This window comes from Labeo rohita, chromosome 11 (genome assembly GCF_022985175.1).
Source record: "Labeo rohita strain BAU-BD-2019 chromosome 11, IGBB_LRoh.1.0, whole genome shotgun sequence".
Classification (NCBI taxonomy): domain Eukaryota; kingdom Metazoa; phylum Chordata; class Actinopteri; order Cypriniformes; family Cyprinidae; genus Labeo; species Labeo rohita.
The window spans coordinates 26,289,208-26,306,597 of NC_066879.1; the positions used below are offsets into that span (position 1 = coordinate 26,289,208).

Consider the following 17,390-nt stretch of genomic DNA (forward strand, 5'->3'; position numbering starts at 1 on the left):
AGACAGGAAACGAGATACGATACAAACAAACACTTTAATATAAATCTTCATACGAATCAGGCAGGAACACAACAATACATCCACACACTCCAAAATAACATTAAGGACCAACAGAGAACTCAAAATACAAACAGACTTATAAAGGGTAACAGATAATTACAGACAGGTGAAGGGGATGACGATAATGAGGACTAAACCAAAGTAAGCAGAACGACGGGGGGAGACAATGGGAGAAACCAATGACATTTACAGACATGAATGTGACAAATACAGATATTATTTGTAGTTTATTTGACAGGCCCAGTGTAGAAGTGCACCAAATCCTTGTCTAAAAAGAACCAGAAAATGTTTTCCATCACATTATAATCAGATATATCTTTCCACCTATAGTCCCTAATGGCCAGTTCGAAGCTGCAGAAAAGCTACCATGCCAAAAATCTTTTGACTAAAATGTTTATTAGTTTCAGTGACATTTATTCCTTTATTCTAATTCAGTTTTTTTCTTTAATTTTACTCAGCAAACTCTCTGTTTAGTCTGTTTAACATGGGTTAGAATCAGATTCAGTCAGATGGTCAGTTTACATCAGTTGGTACACCCTACCCCCTGACTCGGGTCAACTTCCCCCCACCCTGGGGCAAATTGAGCCACAGGAACCCTTTTTTATAAGACGCCATATTTTTAGAACCCCTTGTCGTAGATACATTTTAATAGTTTAAAATGATAGGAAACATTCTGAAAACTTTCATTGTACTTCTGCATCATTTTCCCTTACCTTGGGGACCACATAAGTAAAAAATGGCTCATCTTACCCGAGTCTCCCCTACTAGACTAGCCAAAGGAACAAACTAAAAGGTGTTTGTGGTTGGCCAGACTGAACCAGGATTTCCAGGGCAAGAACCTTGACAACATTCGAGTTTGTTCTTATTTTAATGTATTATCTTAATCATAAAAACACTGGTTTGTAGTACAAACAGTTTTACTGTTTACTGCACGCTGTTATTTTTTTGTTAATTCCCTATAGCGGCTAATGAACCGAACGTCTTACGCTTACTTCCATGTTAAAATACCCTAATGAAAAGAATAAAAGCAACTTTTTGTATGATGGATGTGTAAATGATTCCAAGCATGAGATCCAAGCAGATGAGTAATGACTCTCAGAGATCAATTTTCAAATGAAAAAACAAATGTACTGAATAAAAATTATTAATACAATAAAAAATATAGTTAATACGATAAAAGAATGTAGAATATAGTCAATAATTTATACTAAAGTGCAACGTTTTCCAAATTATAAGGGATGAAGTAGTAAATATCAGAAGAAAAGCCACAAAAAAAGTAAGATGTAAGCAGAATGCAAGGAGAGGGGGAAAAGTAAACTGAACAGATGAAAGAAGAAAAAGTAACGAGTAAAAGTAAGCCATCAAAGTAGGCACAAGGAATATATGCCGGAAACTTACATCCTCCCAAACTGGTGTTAATGTCTAATAAGAAAAGATTAAATAGACTTATCTATGTCAGTCATCCATTGTGTCATATGTTGTTGTAACAACTATAGGTCAGGATAGGTCATTGTGACCAGTGAAATGTTGCGGTTAAAAATAAATAGATGTGTTGCTAGAAGTGGTTTTCACACCTTTCGAACAAACACACCAAAACAAGCACTTTCAAATGTCATCATACATACACTGTGTGCAGAATTATTAGGCATGTTGATAATCTGATCATATTTTTTTTCCAAACACATTTTACCAATTCCAAACCACATCAGTCTTAATAACTACTGTTAATTTTGTATTTAATCATTTATGTGTGATATATAATTGTCCATGAAGGCTGGAAGTGAAAAACTCCTTATATTCAGGTGTGCATAATTATTAGGTATGTTTTCTTTTACAGATAAAATGAGCCAAAAAAGATATTTAACCCAGACTGAAAAGTCCAAATTATTAAATGCCCATGAGAAGAATGCAATACTAATGCATTACAAGAATTTGCAAAGTTAAGGCTTGACCATTGGACAGCAAAATGCTTGTTGAATCTGCATGGTCAGAAAAAACAGGTGGAGAAGAAAAGATGCATGTTAACTGCAAAAGAATTAGGAATTAAGGTGAAGAATTAGGTGTGACACCATCAGGAACAGTTTAGTCTCCAGCGCCACCATTTTCCAGAACTGCAACCTACCTGGAGTCTTCAGAAGTGCAATGTGTCAGGTTCTCAGAGACTTTGCTTGGTAAAAAATCCTAAAAAAATGCCCCTGACAATAAGAATAACAAGCTGACGTGTTGTGAAATACATGAAGACTGTTTTTATAGGCTTTATAGACAGATAAGTTGAGAGTGACTCTTGAAGGACAAGCATCACGTTCTCTTGTACCTCTGATTCAAGAATTTATCTTCCAAAATCTGGCAGTAAGTTTTGGGAGTTCATTTTAGTCCATCTCTGCAAGTCAGACTTTTCAGGATAGGAGACTAAACATGAACTCCCAAAATGTACTGCCAGATTTTGGAAGATAAATTCTTGAATCAGAGGTACAAGAGAACGTGATGCTTGTCCTTCAAGAGTCACTCTCAACTTATCTGTCTATAAAGCCTATAAAAAAAAAACAAAAAAAAAAACTGTCTTCATGTATTTCACAACACGTCAGCTTGTTATTCTTATTAAGTCAGGGGCAATTTTTAGGATTTTTTACCAACAAAGTCTCTGAGAACCTGACACATTGCACTTCTGAAGACTCCAGGTAGGTTGCAGTTAAAATAGTGAAAACGGTGGCGCTGGAGACTAAACGGTTCTGATGGTGTCACACCTAATTCTTCACCTTAATTCCTAATTCTTTTGCAGTTAACATGCATCTTTTCTTCTCCACTTGTTTTTTCTGACCATGCAGACTCAACAAGCATTTCGCTGTCCAATGGTCAAGCCTTAACTTTGCAAATTCTTGTAATGCATTAGTATTGCATTCTTCTCATGGGCGTTTAATAATTTGGACTTTTCAGTCTGGGTTAAATATCTTTTTTTGGCTCATTTTATCTGTAAAAGAAAACATGCCTAATAATTATGCACACCTGAATATAAGGAGTTTTTCACTTCCAGCCTTCATGGACAAACATCTATCACATATAAATGATTAAATACAAAATTAACAGTAGTTATTAAGACTGATGTGGTTTGGAATTGGTAAAATGTGTTTGGAAAAAAAATATGACCAGAATATCAACATGCCTAATAATTCTGCACACAGTGTATAAAAACACAGTTCTCTTTCATCATCTCGTGTTCGAGATCCACCTATGGGAAGGGCATCCGTACCTGACCTCTGCAGAAGCATCCAATTGCACCAAGTCTGGCTTGACAGACAGGAGCTACCTTTCCTCAGTTGACATTCGCTTCTCGCGATCTCTGCATTTACACAGTTCGGCTGGATTTACACTGTGCACGGAGTGTCTTCAGGAGGACATATCTGTCTGATCACCCTCCGCCAGACGTGACAGTCGTCTTTCAGCCAGGTTAGCTGCGTTCTACCTCTTTGAGCCGCCCACGCTCTTTATATTCTTCTCCCTTCCACGGCTGCCCGCCACGGATTTTTCCGAGTTTTTTTTCCGAGATGTCGCTCTCCAAATCCGCTACTCCCGGGAGCATCTCATCACGGGCCTGCCCGGCCGCGTGTGGAGCTCTCATTGCCGCCAAGGACTCTCACGAGTTTTGCGTGGTTTGCTTGGGCCTCAAGCATGCGGAGCAAGCTCTGGCTGACCCGGAGCATTGCAGTCATTGTCTCCTGCTTCCCAAGAAGCTCTTGCGACGTCGCTTGAAGGTTGCGGCGACCCAGTGTCTGGAACTCAGCCTTTCCGACTCGGATGGGGGACACGGTGACGGCGACGCGCTTCCGGGGGCCTCCCAGGGCGCGACGCCTCTCAATTGGGCTGAGCTGCCTAATCCTGCATTTCCCGAGGAAGACATTTTCTCGGGAAACCTTCCGTTCGTCAATGAACCGGCCGGTTCCGGCGATGATGGCGACGCGGGCTTGCTTGGGGTCTCAGAGGACGAGGAGGCCATCCCGCTCTCTGGTGTCGCCCAGGTTAACCCCCCTGCGGTCGTTCCCCAGTCTATCCTCCTGTAGGTGTGTGAACGAACGGCTGCTCGTCTCAACATCGAGTGGCCGGCCCCACAGAGCGCCACCGACCAGGAGAGGGACGTGTATGATGGGAAGGTGCTGGGACCCCCTCCCGGCCCGAGGAAACAGCTTTTTCCCGTCCTTCCAGCGTGCGCTAAGCACATGCGGCACTACTGGACCGATCCGCTTGATTTCAAGCACGGCTTGACGGGTCTAGAGGTGAAGGATATGGCGACTCTCGGCATGGGCGACCCCCCCGCTGTTGAGCCGTCGATCGCCAGGCACCTCAACCCCGCTCAGGGCGGGCTGCTCGCCCCTCCGAAGCCAGTGCTGCCAAGCAAGATGGACCGTTTTTCCGCCTCTGTTTATCAGGCGGCCTATAAATCATCGGCCGTGGCAGTCAGAGCGCTAAACGTGTCCTCCCTTCTCTCCACTTACCAGGCGGAAAATTTGGATGATTTGGGGCAACAGCTGGACAAAGGATCCCCCTCGCCTACCCTGTGGAAGGAGATCCTTATGGTAAATGACCTCGTCCTCCGGGTGCGCCATGGCGCTTTCTGTGGTGGGGGAGCGCGCACTCTGGCTCAACCTGTCAGGGCTCCCCGACAGTGAGAAGAGGCGCATCACGGGTGCCCCCGTCGAGCCAGGATGGGGTGCCACACAGGAGGGCAGAACAGTGAACGGTGTGTGGCCAAACACACTTCACTCAGCCCACATAAATTATTTGGAGCTCTTCACTGTTTGGAAAGCTCTGAATCACTTTCTACCCCGTCTGCAAGGGCATCACGTGCTGGTGCGTTGCGACAACACCACAGCCGTGGCTTATATCAACCGCCAAGGGGGGATGCGCTCTTCGAAACTCCATGCCCTAGCTCACAGGCTGTTAGTATGGAGCAGGCGACACTTTCTGACGTTACGGGCGACTCATGTCCCAGGCGTTCTGAACAGAGGCGCAGACCTTCTGTCGAGGGGGAACCCACTCTATGGGGAATGGCGCCTCCACCCTCAGATAGTGGGGCAACTGTGGAGGAGATTCGGTCAGGCAACCGTCGATCTCTTCGCCTCGCACGAAAACGCCCAGTGCCCTATGTTCTTCTTGCTACGGGACGAGGACGCCCCCCTCGGCGTGGACGCACTGGCCCATCCATGGCCCAATGTGCTTCTCTACGCATTTCCTCCGCTATCGTTAATAGCGCCCACCCTGGTCAGGGTAAAAGAACGGAGCCTCACTCTCATTCTGATAGCACCCAGATGGCCCAAATCTCCATGGCTGGCACAGATAGTTCCTCTTCTGTATGCACAGCCGTGGCCACTCCTGCTACGCACGGACCTCCTGTCTCAAGCGAACGGGGAGATCTACCATCCCCACCCAGACAGGGTGGCTCTCTGGGCCTGGCCCGTGAGAGGGCAAACTTAAACACGTTGGGGCTCCCCCCACGGGTTGTCGCTACCATTCAGAACGCCAGAGCCTCCTCCACACGCTCTCTTTACAACTGCAAGTGGCGTGTGTTTGAGCAGTGGTGCGATGAGCGCCTGCTGATATCATATCAGTGCTCACTCACTGCTATTTTGAGTTTTTTGCAAGACCTTATCGATGGTGGAAGATCTTTTTCCACTATTAAGGTTTACTTGGCGGCTATCGCCGCATGTCATGTTGGGTTCGATGGCACGACAGTGGGGCAACACCCCCTCATTCGTAGATTTATGAAAGGCGCCCGCCGCTCGCTTCCAGTCATTAAAAGAGTGATTCCAGAATGGGACCTCTCCATGGTGCTGGAGGTCTTGTCTCAATATCCTTTTGAACCGCTGGGAGACATTTCTCTCAAGCTTCTGTCTCTTAAAACAGCTCTGCTCCTGGCACTGGTATCAGCCAAATGTGTCAGTGACTTGCATGGACTCTCAGTTCATTCCTCATGCATGAAATTCTCCATCAGTGGGGATAAGGTCCTTCTAAGGCCTAACCCGGCCTTTATGCCAAAATGCTTCCCGGCATTTGCGTGTGAGGTGATTCAGCTTTCCGCTTTTCATCCTCCTCCTTTCTCCTCTTCAGAGGATAAGAGGCTAAACGCTTTGTGTCCTGTTCGCTCCTTACGGGTTTACATTGACAGGACCAGCGCTTTCAGGAGGAGCAACCAGCTCTTCATTTCTTGGGCCCCCCCAAACACAGGGAATCCCATTTCTAAGCAACGCCTCTCTCATTGGCTTGTGGAAGCCATCTCCTTGGCATATGAATCTAAGGGAGTGCGTCCTCCAGAGGGCTCACTCCACTAGAGGCATGGCCTGGGCTCTGTTTAACGGGGTTTCCTTGCAGGACATCTGTGCCGCTGCAAGCTGGGCCTCACCACACACATTTGTCAGATACTACCGGCTGGATGTCACCCAGACCCCGGTAGCTCATTCTGTTTTGGGTGTGGGTTCTTCGATGGGTTGCACCCTCGGACCCTCAACACCTTAGGCTTGAGTGGTCCAACTCAGCTTATTCATGTTTTAAGCAAGTCATCTGCCCCCCCCACATCCTTATGATGTGTACATATATTATTATTAATATATCAACATGAGATGTGTGGCCATATCATGTGCATGTTACCACAGTTCATCCCTTCATGACTGGTATTCATGCTCATTGTGGGGGTCTGATCCTTGGTGACGTGTCAAGCACCGCCTCTCCAGGTGACCGTCCTCTGGCTTACAGGGCCTCACTGTGGGTCTATTGGGCAACCGGGGAGCTGTCCATATCTCCCATAGGTGGATCTCGAACATGAGATGATGAAAGAGAACAATAGGTTACTGTCGTAACCCCGGTTCTCTGAAACATTGAGTGGAGAGATCCACCAAGTTTGCCCCGCTTGCTGCGAGAAGCGAATATACTCACTGAGGAAAGGTAGCACGTGCAGGGGTTTTATGCGTCTGGTAAGGGGCGGGCCCTTACCTCCCAGTGGGCACGCGCTCCTGTCTGTCAAGCCAGACTTGGTGCAATTGGATGCTTCTGCAGAGGTCAGGTACGGATGCCCTTCCCATAGGTGGATCTCTCCACTCGATGTTTCAGAGAACCGGGGTTACGACAGTAACCTATTGTTTCTGGAAAATAACTTCTAGTACCGTTAATGACTAATTCTGGGAAACATTATTACTCACTCAGGCAGTAACTGAAAGATGTCCAATATCTAACAAAACATCAGTAAAGAAGATATATCTTTCATATATGAAGTGTACATAACATACATATTTTTGGCGAATACTACAAATAAACAAAAATAAGTGATAAGGATTAAAAACAACCCAGTGCTGGATGAAATATGGACAAACCCAGCGATTTGGTTAAAATGTTCAACCCAGCTTCCTCGGTTAACTCAACTATTCCTTAAAAAATGACTATACAGGTGCATCTCAATAAATTAGAATGTCGTGGAAAAGTTCATTTATTTCAATAATTCAGCTCAAATTGTGAAACTTAATAAATTCAGTGCACACAGACTGTGAGATTCTCTGTGGGGTTCAGGTCTGGTGAGTTTTCTGGCCAGTCAAGCACACCAACACCATGGTCATTTAACTTTTGGTGCTTATGGCAGGGTGGGCAGGTGCCAAATCCTGCTGGAAAATGAAATCAGCATTAAAAAGCTGGTTAGCAGAAGGAAGCATTAAGTGCTTTAAAATTTCTTTGTAAACGGGTGCAGTGACTTTGGTTTTCAAAAAACACAGTGGACCAACACCAGCAGATGACATTGCACCCCAAATCATCACAGACTGTGGAAACTTAACACTGGACTTCAAGCAACTTGGGCTATGAGCTTCTCCACCCTTCCTCCAGACTCTAGGACCTTGGTTCCCAAATGAAATACAAAACTTGCTCTCATCTGAAAAGAGGACTTTGGACCACTGGGCAACAGTCCATTTCTTCTTCTCCTTAGCCCAGGTAAGACGCCTCTGGCATTGTCTGTGGTTCAGGAGTGGCTTAACAAGAGGAATACGACAACTGTAGCTAAATTCCTTGACACGTCTGTGTGTGGTGGCTCTTGATGCCTTGACCCCAGCCTCAGTCCATTCCTTGGGAAGTTCACCCAAATTCTTGAATCAATTTTGCTTGACAAGTCTCTCAAGGCTGCGGATCTCTCGGTTGGTTGTCCATCTTTTTCTTCCACACTTTTTCCTTCCACTCAACTTTCTGTTAACATGCTTGGATACAGCACTCTGTGAACAGCCAGCTTCTTTGGCAATGAATATTTGTGGTTTACCCTCCTCGTGAAGGGTGTCAACGACTGTCTTCTGGACAACTGTCAGATCAGCAGTCTTCCCCATGATTGTGTAGCCTAGGGAACCAAAATGAGAGACCATTCTGAAGGCTCAGGAAACCTTTGCAGGTGTTTTGAGTTGATTAGCTGGCATGTCACCATATTCTAATTTGTTGAGATAGTGAATTGGTGGGTTTTTGTTAAATGTGAGCCAAAATCATCACAATTAAAAGAACCAAAGACTTAAACTACTTCAGTCTGTGTGCACTGCATTTATTTAATACACAAGTTTCACAATTTGAGGTGTATTAATGAAATAAATGAACTTTTCCACAACATTCTAATTTATTGAGATGCACCTGTATTTCTTGCTTAAAATAAACCCAAAATAGGTTGAAATAAATATTTATTAATATGTTTAATAAATGAACATGAATTAATAAGTTATATAAATAACTTTGAATATATAATAATTAAATATTTTTTTACATTTCTTATTATTATTGCTGAGTCCTCTAGTAATTATGTGTCTAATTTTTAATTTTTAAACTATTATGTGTTCATCTTAAGCCAATAAAGTAATTTTTTAAACAATAGTTGAGTGAATTAAAAGTACCCAGACATTTAACATTTAAACATTTAACTCAAACGCTGAGTCAAAACAACCCAGTGCTGGGTGAAATGGGTTGTTTTGACTCAGCGTTTGAGTTAAATGTTTAAATGTTAAATGTCTGGGTACTTTTAATTAACTCAACTATTGTTTAAAAAATTACTTTATTGGCTTGAACCCATAATAGTTTGAAAATTAAAAATCAGACACATAATTACTGAATTTTTGATACTGAAGCATAAATCAAAAAAGAATAAATCATAAATGAACACATGGACATGAAAATCAAGGAAACTTATAACAATATTGATTATTTGGATACACCACTTTTTAATGCATTATTTTTAATGACACCAACAATACAATTTTTAACAATTACGAAAAAAATACAAAGAAAGATAAAATAATAATTAGCTTCATATTTTCCAGTACATGCATGCAACAATATATCTTCTTTTTTACATTACATTTTTGTCAAATTTGTTTTTTTTTTAAACTGTTTTAACATTAAACAAATGTTAGTGAGCTACTTTTCTATGCTACATTAGTTGACAATTGACTAAAATGGCTCAATTAGGCAAATTTTAAAACTTAGAATTAAGAAACGATTTCACAGCTATTCACAAGTACTCCACATGCATCCATATGTAGGCTACAACCTTAGCATTAAGCTTATGCAGATTTTAAAAATTGTGCTGTTTTCATATTAAATCAGCATGTTACTCCTAAAATAGGCAATGCCACTGAGTGAGGAGACTTGCACTCCCTAAAGTAATAAAAATCATCATCAGTGATGCTTGGGGTGCACCAGAATTATTTAAATCAGCAGGGGTGCACCAAGTGATATTTGTCATTTCTCTAGTACAGCTATAAAATGAGTTCAGGGAATCCATTCTGTGATAAAGTCCATCTGATCTGTTTGCACAGAACTTACTTTTTAATGCTGGAAGAGAGCTGAGAATCTTCACACATGTTGGTGAAGAGCCCTTACCAACTGTTGCAATAGAGCTTGTAGTCATGGAACCGTCCAATTCATCATTTGCTCCTGTAGCAAATAAATAATTCGATATCACAATCTGAATATAAATAACCATTCTAATAATCAGTGCACTAACAATGTATTTATGCAAATCTCACCAAGTATTAACCATTTCTTCAGGAGGTTGATTAACGGGTAATTGCCTTGTCCACAGAAATATCCAGAAAAATCATCCAGGTCCAAAGCCCATACAAATGCACCCCCAAAGCCATGTTCCCGTAAGTATTTTATCTTAACAATAAAGAGCAGAGCTGTTATTTTTTATGTAACATAATCTATAAATGCAAGCATAAGAGTATGTAACAGAATGTACCTTAATCTCAAAGCTCCTCAGATTATCAAAGCCCACCCAGTCACTGCCTTTAACAGAAAAAGGAACTTTCTGGTCTTCTATCCACTGTACTTCACCACCACTCAGGAAAAGACATATCTTGTAAAAGGAAAATTTTTCTTAACTTGATATCTCCAAACAAGCATTTGCAATTTTAAAAAATAGTCTAGAAAAGATGTACTACTTCAAAGTAAGACCACAAGCCCATCTCTTGTGTATACGGTCCAGGAGAAGCCAAGTTATTGGCTGGTGCTCCAACTCCACTCTCAGAGGAGGTGAGGATGAAGGAACGTCCATACGTGGCAAAACCCATCAACAACTTCTCGGCAGGAGCTCCTTGGGACATCCAGTATTGTAGTGCGAAATCCTGCACCAAAGATGAAAACATACAAACTGCCCAGTAGCAAATTAAAGTTATTTTGGAGCCTGTGCTCATATAAGCGTCAATTTGCTTACGGTGTTTAAGTTGATATTCTCCTCGTCATGGCTGCCACTGTACAAAGGGCTGTGATGTCTTGCAGTGCCATCTTTAAATGTATGAAAATCAAAAGTCTTGACACTAATAAGGTCCAAGTACCTAAAAAAATAGCATTTTTAGACATTTTGTTTTTGTTGTGTAATTTTTGTAAATGTCAGAAGACAGCACTGACGCTGAGTGACATGCACGCACTTTGAGATCTCTGGAATATCGTAGCTCCTTTCAATGACATCCTTTTGTGCTGAAACAGTTGCTGTTAGAATCAGCCTCGCATCTTTGTTTGACTGGCCTTCAGCTAGAAAGGCTTCTAGAAGTTCCTGAAGTTTCACAAAAGTTTGTTTAGTCCTTTAGCAAATATTTTTTTCTCATTTAAGCATAAACCTGAAGGATCATGTGACACTGACAATTCAGCTTTTATTTCACAATAATTAATATAATATTACACATTATATGAAATATTTTACAATATCACTGTTTTTGCCTTGGTGAGTGTAAGAGACTTCATTCGAAAGTATAAAACAATCTGAACAACCCTAAACCTTTGAACGGTAGTGTATATACTGTTGAAGTCAAAAGTTTACATACACCTTACAGAATCTGCAAAATGTTAATTATTTTACCAAAATAAGAGGGGTCATATGAAATGCATGTCATTTTTATGTAATACTGACCTGAATAAGATATTTCACAAGTCCACAAGAGAAAATAATAGCTGAATTTATAAAAATGACCCTATTCAAAAGTTTTAATTCTTAATACTGTGTTACCTGAATGATCAACAGATGTTTTTTTGTTTTGTTTAGTGATAGTTGTTCATGAGTCCCTTGTTTGTCCTGAATAGTTAAACTGCCCACTGTTTTGCAGAAAAATCCTTCAGCTCCTACAAATTCTTTGGTTTTCCAGCAATTTTGTGCATTTGAACCCTTTCCAACAATGACTGTATGATTTTGAGATCCATCTTTTCACACTGAGGACAACTGAGGGACTCATATGCAACTATTACAGAAGGTTCAAATGCTCACTGATGCTTTAAAAGGAAAAACAATGCATTAAAAGCCAGGGGGTGAAAACATTTTGAATTTGAAGATCAGGGTAGGTTTAACTTATTTTGTCTTCTGGGAAACGTAAGTATTTTCTGTAGTTTCTGAAGAGCAGTACTAAATATTTAGGCAAAATAAGAAAAATGCACACATCTTCATTCTGTTCAAAAGTTTTCACCCCCTGGCTCTAATTTTATCGTTTTTCCTTCTGAAGCATCAGTAAGCATTCGAACCTTCTGCAATGAGTCCTTCAATTGTCCTCAGTGTGAAAAGATGGCTCTCAAAATCATACAGTCATTGTTGAAAAGGGTTCAAATACACAAAAAATGCTGGAAAGCAAAGAATTTATTGGACCGGAAGGATTTTTCAGGACATACAAGGGACTCATAAACAACTATCACTAAACAAAACAAAAAAACATCTGTTGATCATTCAGGTAACAACACAGTATTAGGAAATTAAAACTTTTTAATAAATAAATAAAAAATAAAAAATCATTGAGGTAACAACACAGTATTGAGAATCAAGTGTATGTAAACTTTTGAACAGGGTTGTTTTTATAACTTCAACTTCCATTTTCTCTTGTGGACTATATGTAAATATATTTTATGTGAATTATCTTACTCAGGTCAGTACTAAATAGAAAAATAACATGTATTTTGTATAATCCCTCTTATTATGGTAAAATAATTAACATGAATATTCTGCAAGGTACATTTAAACTTTTGACTTCAACTCTATTTCTGTATTTATGTGACGTACCACTAGAATTTTACACAGATGAGGTCTCTCCTATATGAAAACAGATTTTTAATTTTAACCTTGCACAGTAGAGTGAATTTCAGCTTATCTTCTGGATGTGTGTCTGAAGAGCCTTTGTGTTCCCAGTCCAGATCCAGCCCATCAAAGTTATACTTCCTCAGAAATTCGATAGAAGACTTTATGAATGTCTGACGGTTTGTCCAGTTGGACAGCATAATGGAGAATCTGGTGTGAACAAGTAAATTCATGACTACTTATTTCACTATAACTGGTTAAAAAGTTTTGTAAGATATAAAATGGTATGTTACCAGTAGAGGGCAACTTTTATTCAGAAACAGAAAGAGAACACTTACTGGTTTGAGTCCTGATCTCTGACTGACAACAGGGTTATCAGCTGAGGATTTCTGAAACAAACATTTATATCAGGTCTTTGCCACACACCAGACATTTAATGAATCAAATCTGAATATAAAACTAGAAATGTGTCTCTGAGCTACAAGCAAACTTACTGGTTCTTAAGTGCATTGAAGGCTGAGTAAAGGGTCACATCGTTCCACTCGCTGCCTGCTATGTTATTGGCATAGTTTATTATGGCAAATGCATAGATCAAATGAGTACACAAGTTTGGGTCCACATTCTCAGGAAGGTGTTTAGCAGTTCCTGCTCTGTACTGAGACCAGTTTGTGAAATAACACACCAGTCTTGAACAGGTTACTGAGGAAAAAAGAGAATAAAGATACTAACATGTCAGCAGCAATTTGTTTGTGACATTAAAAACATGTTAAAAAAACATTTTACTTTTCTTTTGCATGCAGTTAATAGAAATTCACCTTACCAAACTGAAAGAGCAAATTTAGGCCTGACAAAAATGGAAAAAGATCATTAGTAGATGCTTTTACGTAAGATTAATATATTAACTCTTCTGTTGTGTTGTGGGTAAAACTTCTGTATTATGGATCAAATTTACCCATAATGGTTTTGATGCCGAAAATCACCACTGTGAAAAATACTAAAGATTCATGTAATAAAATATAATTTTTTTCTAAGAATATAAGTCTTTACTATCACATCTTATTAATTTTACACAAAAGCTTAGAGATTCTATTTCAGATGCATGAACATAATAATTATTAATAATAATAAATGTTTTAATAAAAGCAAATCAGAACATTAGAATGATTTCTGAAGGATCATGTGATTGGAGTAATAATGCTAAAAATTCAGCTTTGAAATCACAGGAATAAATTATATCTTAAAATATATTCAAATGGAAAATAGTTATTTTAAATAGTAAAAATATTTTTTTAGTTTTTGCTGTACTTTGTACTTTGAGGACAGGGGCATTACAAGGGCGTTTTGGTGTGAGCAGAACGAAAAAGAGTGACCAGAGCACTGAAAGCACAAGAAAAGATGGTTGTGTATATATATATATATATATATATATATATATCTTCTAACTGTGTAAATATGTGCTGTTGTCAGGAGTTGCAGAGGAGGCAGAATCACTTGATCACTTGCTTGTACAGATGTGAATGAGCGAAATTGGAAAGCTGTACCTTGGCAGTTAAAATTCCATGTGTTTTAATATCTAAAATATACTGTATGTTATACATTTGCTCTTGTTTCTCCCTTTTTAATGACATTTGAGTTTGAGAACACTGGTTGAGACAATGACTGTGGTGGGACGCAGTCCATCAGAGAGGAAATTCTGGAAAGAAGAGCTAAAGCAGAGAAAAAGGCAGAGCACAAAAAGCTGGAACTGATAAAGGAGATAAAGGAAAGGCAAACCCTTATCCGCCATTATAACGACAAACTGCAGCAGCAACAGACAGAGCTCGAGAACATATGCTCTAAAACACGCAAATGGGTAAAAGCATACACACACATACACTTAGAGCAGGGGTCTCAAAACTCTGTCCAGGAGGCCTGGTGTCCTTTAGAGTTTTTCTCCAGCTTGCCTCAACACACCTGCCTGGAAGTTTCTAGCATGCCTAGTAAGACCTTGATTAGCTGGCTCAGGTATGTTTAATTTGGGTTGGAGCTAAACTCTGCAGGACCGAGTTTGGAGATCCTTGATTTAGAGGCTTACTGAGGATAAGTATATTAATGTGGAAACATAAATAGACAGACAGATGTAGCACCTCTGTCTTCTGTAGAGTTTACAGACTCTCCATGTGTTCTATAGGAACTAAAATGGGACAAACTGCGTTCCACAGCAGAAAGAGAGACGCTCCAGTGTGCTCAAATAAAGGCTGGGATTCATTCAATTTATGAACTGATCGCACCCTGGAGAGTCTCAGTGAATATTAAGGACCGCTGTAAGCAGTTGGAACTGGTGAATAATAAAAAAATACTTCTGGAAACCTTGAATAAAGCAGTATTTGTTGTTTATATAGTGGTTAAAATGAAATATGGTACAGTAAAGTTATAAAATGTCATCACACAGCAATGTGTGATAAAATGCAACTGATGGATTTTTTCCCCCAATTTTCTGCTTATGCAAACTGTTGCTGACAACTGAAAAGTTTGGGCAGTTTAACTCATTGCTCAGTTGTTGTGGCAAACAGTTGTTTGCTGTTCATATTCCTAGAAGAAATAAAAGAATTAAGGTCTGAGATGCCAGCCCTGACAGGAACCTCTGGAGTGACTGTGACTGGAACTGATGCATGTTTTAGTGATACAACATCTGGAAATTATGAGGCAGCTGTGACAGTAAACTCTTTTTCAACTGGAAGCTCCAGGAATGGTTGCAGTTGCAGTTCTGGCTAATGGTGGCGCTGGAAACTAAAGAGTTCCTGGTGGTTTCACACCTAATTCTTCACCTTAAATCTTGAAGTATTTGCTGTTAATATGTATCTTTTTGCTTAACCTGTTTTTGTTTTTTTTTTCTGACACTGCTGACCCAATGAGCATTTCGCTGTCCAGTGGTCATGATTAAATGTGATCCTGGACCACAAAACCAGTCATAAGTAGCACGGGTATATTTATAGCAATAGTCAAAAATATATTACATGGGTCAAAATGATCAAATTTGTTATGCCAAAAAAAATATCATTTTCCATGAAGATATTTAGCAAATTTCCTACTGTAAATATATCTAAACTTAATTTTCGATTAGTAATATGTTTTGTTAATATGCAAATAAGATCAGATTTACAGATATTGGACGACCACTTCAGGCTCACCGTCGGACCACCCTCCTAAACTTGCCTGATCATTAATAGAATAGCTTTAAATATTATTACAATACAAGGTAAGTGAAATAAGAAGTATATAAATGATCAAAACGCAAAATGCCTGCAGAATGACAAATCTGTCCCCTGTAGACCAACCTTTATGTGGGATGTCTCAGCTTTCAAACTTGCACAATTCTACTTTGATAAATTTTGAGGTTGTTTTTTTACACTATTTGGGTTAATAGTTATTATTAATTACATGGGATGTATTTATGTATGTATGTTATGATGCTTTGAATGAAGAGGAGTTAACACAGGTTACCATATGGTTATGATCCAAACAAGACACAAATCAGCATGAAAAGCAGTATGAAACTTAACCAGTGCCCAGTGTAAATACACTTTTTGACAGCTGTATGTTTTATTCAGATTATTAAAGAACTATTCATGAGATTCATTTGGGTCACTTGAGTCTCAGTGTAGAGCCCTGCCAATTTTAAATAATTAAAATATACATCAAATATGTAAACAAATAACAGATATTTAGCTAATTCTAAACCTTATATTTTGATAATTCAGCTATATAAGCCTTCTGCATGCTATATTTTTTCAACGGCTTTCAAAAAGTTGTGGGGACATGTCCCATCCATCCTACCCACAAATTAAAAAATAGAAAACAGTTATTTTACATTGTAATAATATTTTACAATATTACATTTTTATGTATTTTTGATCAAATAAATGCAGTCATGACTCATTTAAAAAAAAAAAAAAAAAAAAATCTTACTGATCCCAAACTTTTGAATGGCAGTGTATCTATTGCTGTTTGTACTTCGTCCGACTTTTTGTTTGGTTCTCAAGCTCTTATGAGAGTAAAATGAGTTTTTCACATTTCTTTTTAGGGCTGCAACAGTTTAGTAATTGAGATCCAAAAAACTAGCAAGCAAAAACAACCTTTGACAGACTTTTTGACCATGAAATTTAAACAGATGAAGAAACAACAAATTTTCACGGTGTGTCTCAATTTTGACTTTAGGTCTTAAATTTTATAAGTTATCATGTTTTTCATATTTTAGTATTTGCCAAGATACAGTAAAGGTTTTCTCTTTGTTGATTTTCGGCCAATTGAATGGAAAATGGGGGTGGGGGGCAACTTGACCCCAAACACAATTAAAGAATTTTTGTACAGCCTTTATAAAACACATATGTCAAAACTTTGGACGTTCATGAACCTAAATGAGAAATATTCACCAAAGATCAAGAAGAAATAAATAGTTTAACCAGTATTTCAAGCTGTTTGAAAATCAAGTGTGGTTTTAAATTGACCTCAACACAACAGGAGGGTTAAAGTAACATATTTAAAAATAAAAATAGACAAAATACCTGTTAAATGTGTTATTCTCCTGTTCATTTTGTTGCTGCTACATGTCCCTTTAGTTTTGTTTGGGGAACTCCACATAAAGTAAAATGAGAGGTGGGGAGAGAGGTAGGGAGGGCTACACATGTATAACATGACATGATTTTTAGCCTATAGAAAAATCTGAATTTCAGTCGGATTTGGCAAATCAAGATTTACTTGACTGTACTAACAGACCAATCAAGATTTATTTGTTTCA

General features: G+C 39.4%; 1 protein-coding gene and 1 pseudogene across 1 annotated transcript; one reads left to right on the forward strand and one right to left on the reverse strand.

Moving 5' to 3' along the window:
* The first annotated feature begins 4,757 nt into the window (after positions 1-4,757).
* Positions 4,758-6,859, forward strand: LOC127173505 (uncharacterized; annotated as a pseudogene).
* On the reverse strand, positions 6,817-17,185 carry ovgp1 (oviductal glycoprotein 1). The gene is made up of 12 exons (XM_051123428.1): positions 17,158-17,185; positions 13,434-13,457; positions 13,108-13,312; positions 12,952-13,002; positions 12,658-12,823; positions 10,989-11,113; positions 10,775-10,895; positions 10,503-10,685; positions 10,301-10,417; positions 10,086-10,218; positions 9,883-9,993; positions 6,817-6,980 (listed from the first exon to the last, which is right to left on the reverse strand). Exons 1-12 carry the CDS (start codon positions 17,183-17,185, stop codon positions 6,817-6,819), a joined length of 1,428 nt encoding a protein of 475 aa, XP_050979385.1.
* Between the last annotated feature and the right edge of the window lie 205 nt (positions 17,186-17,390).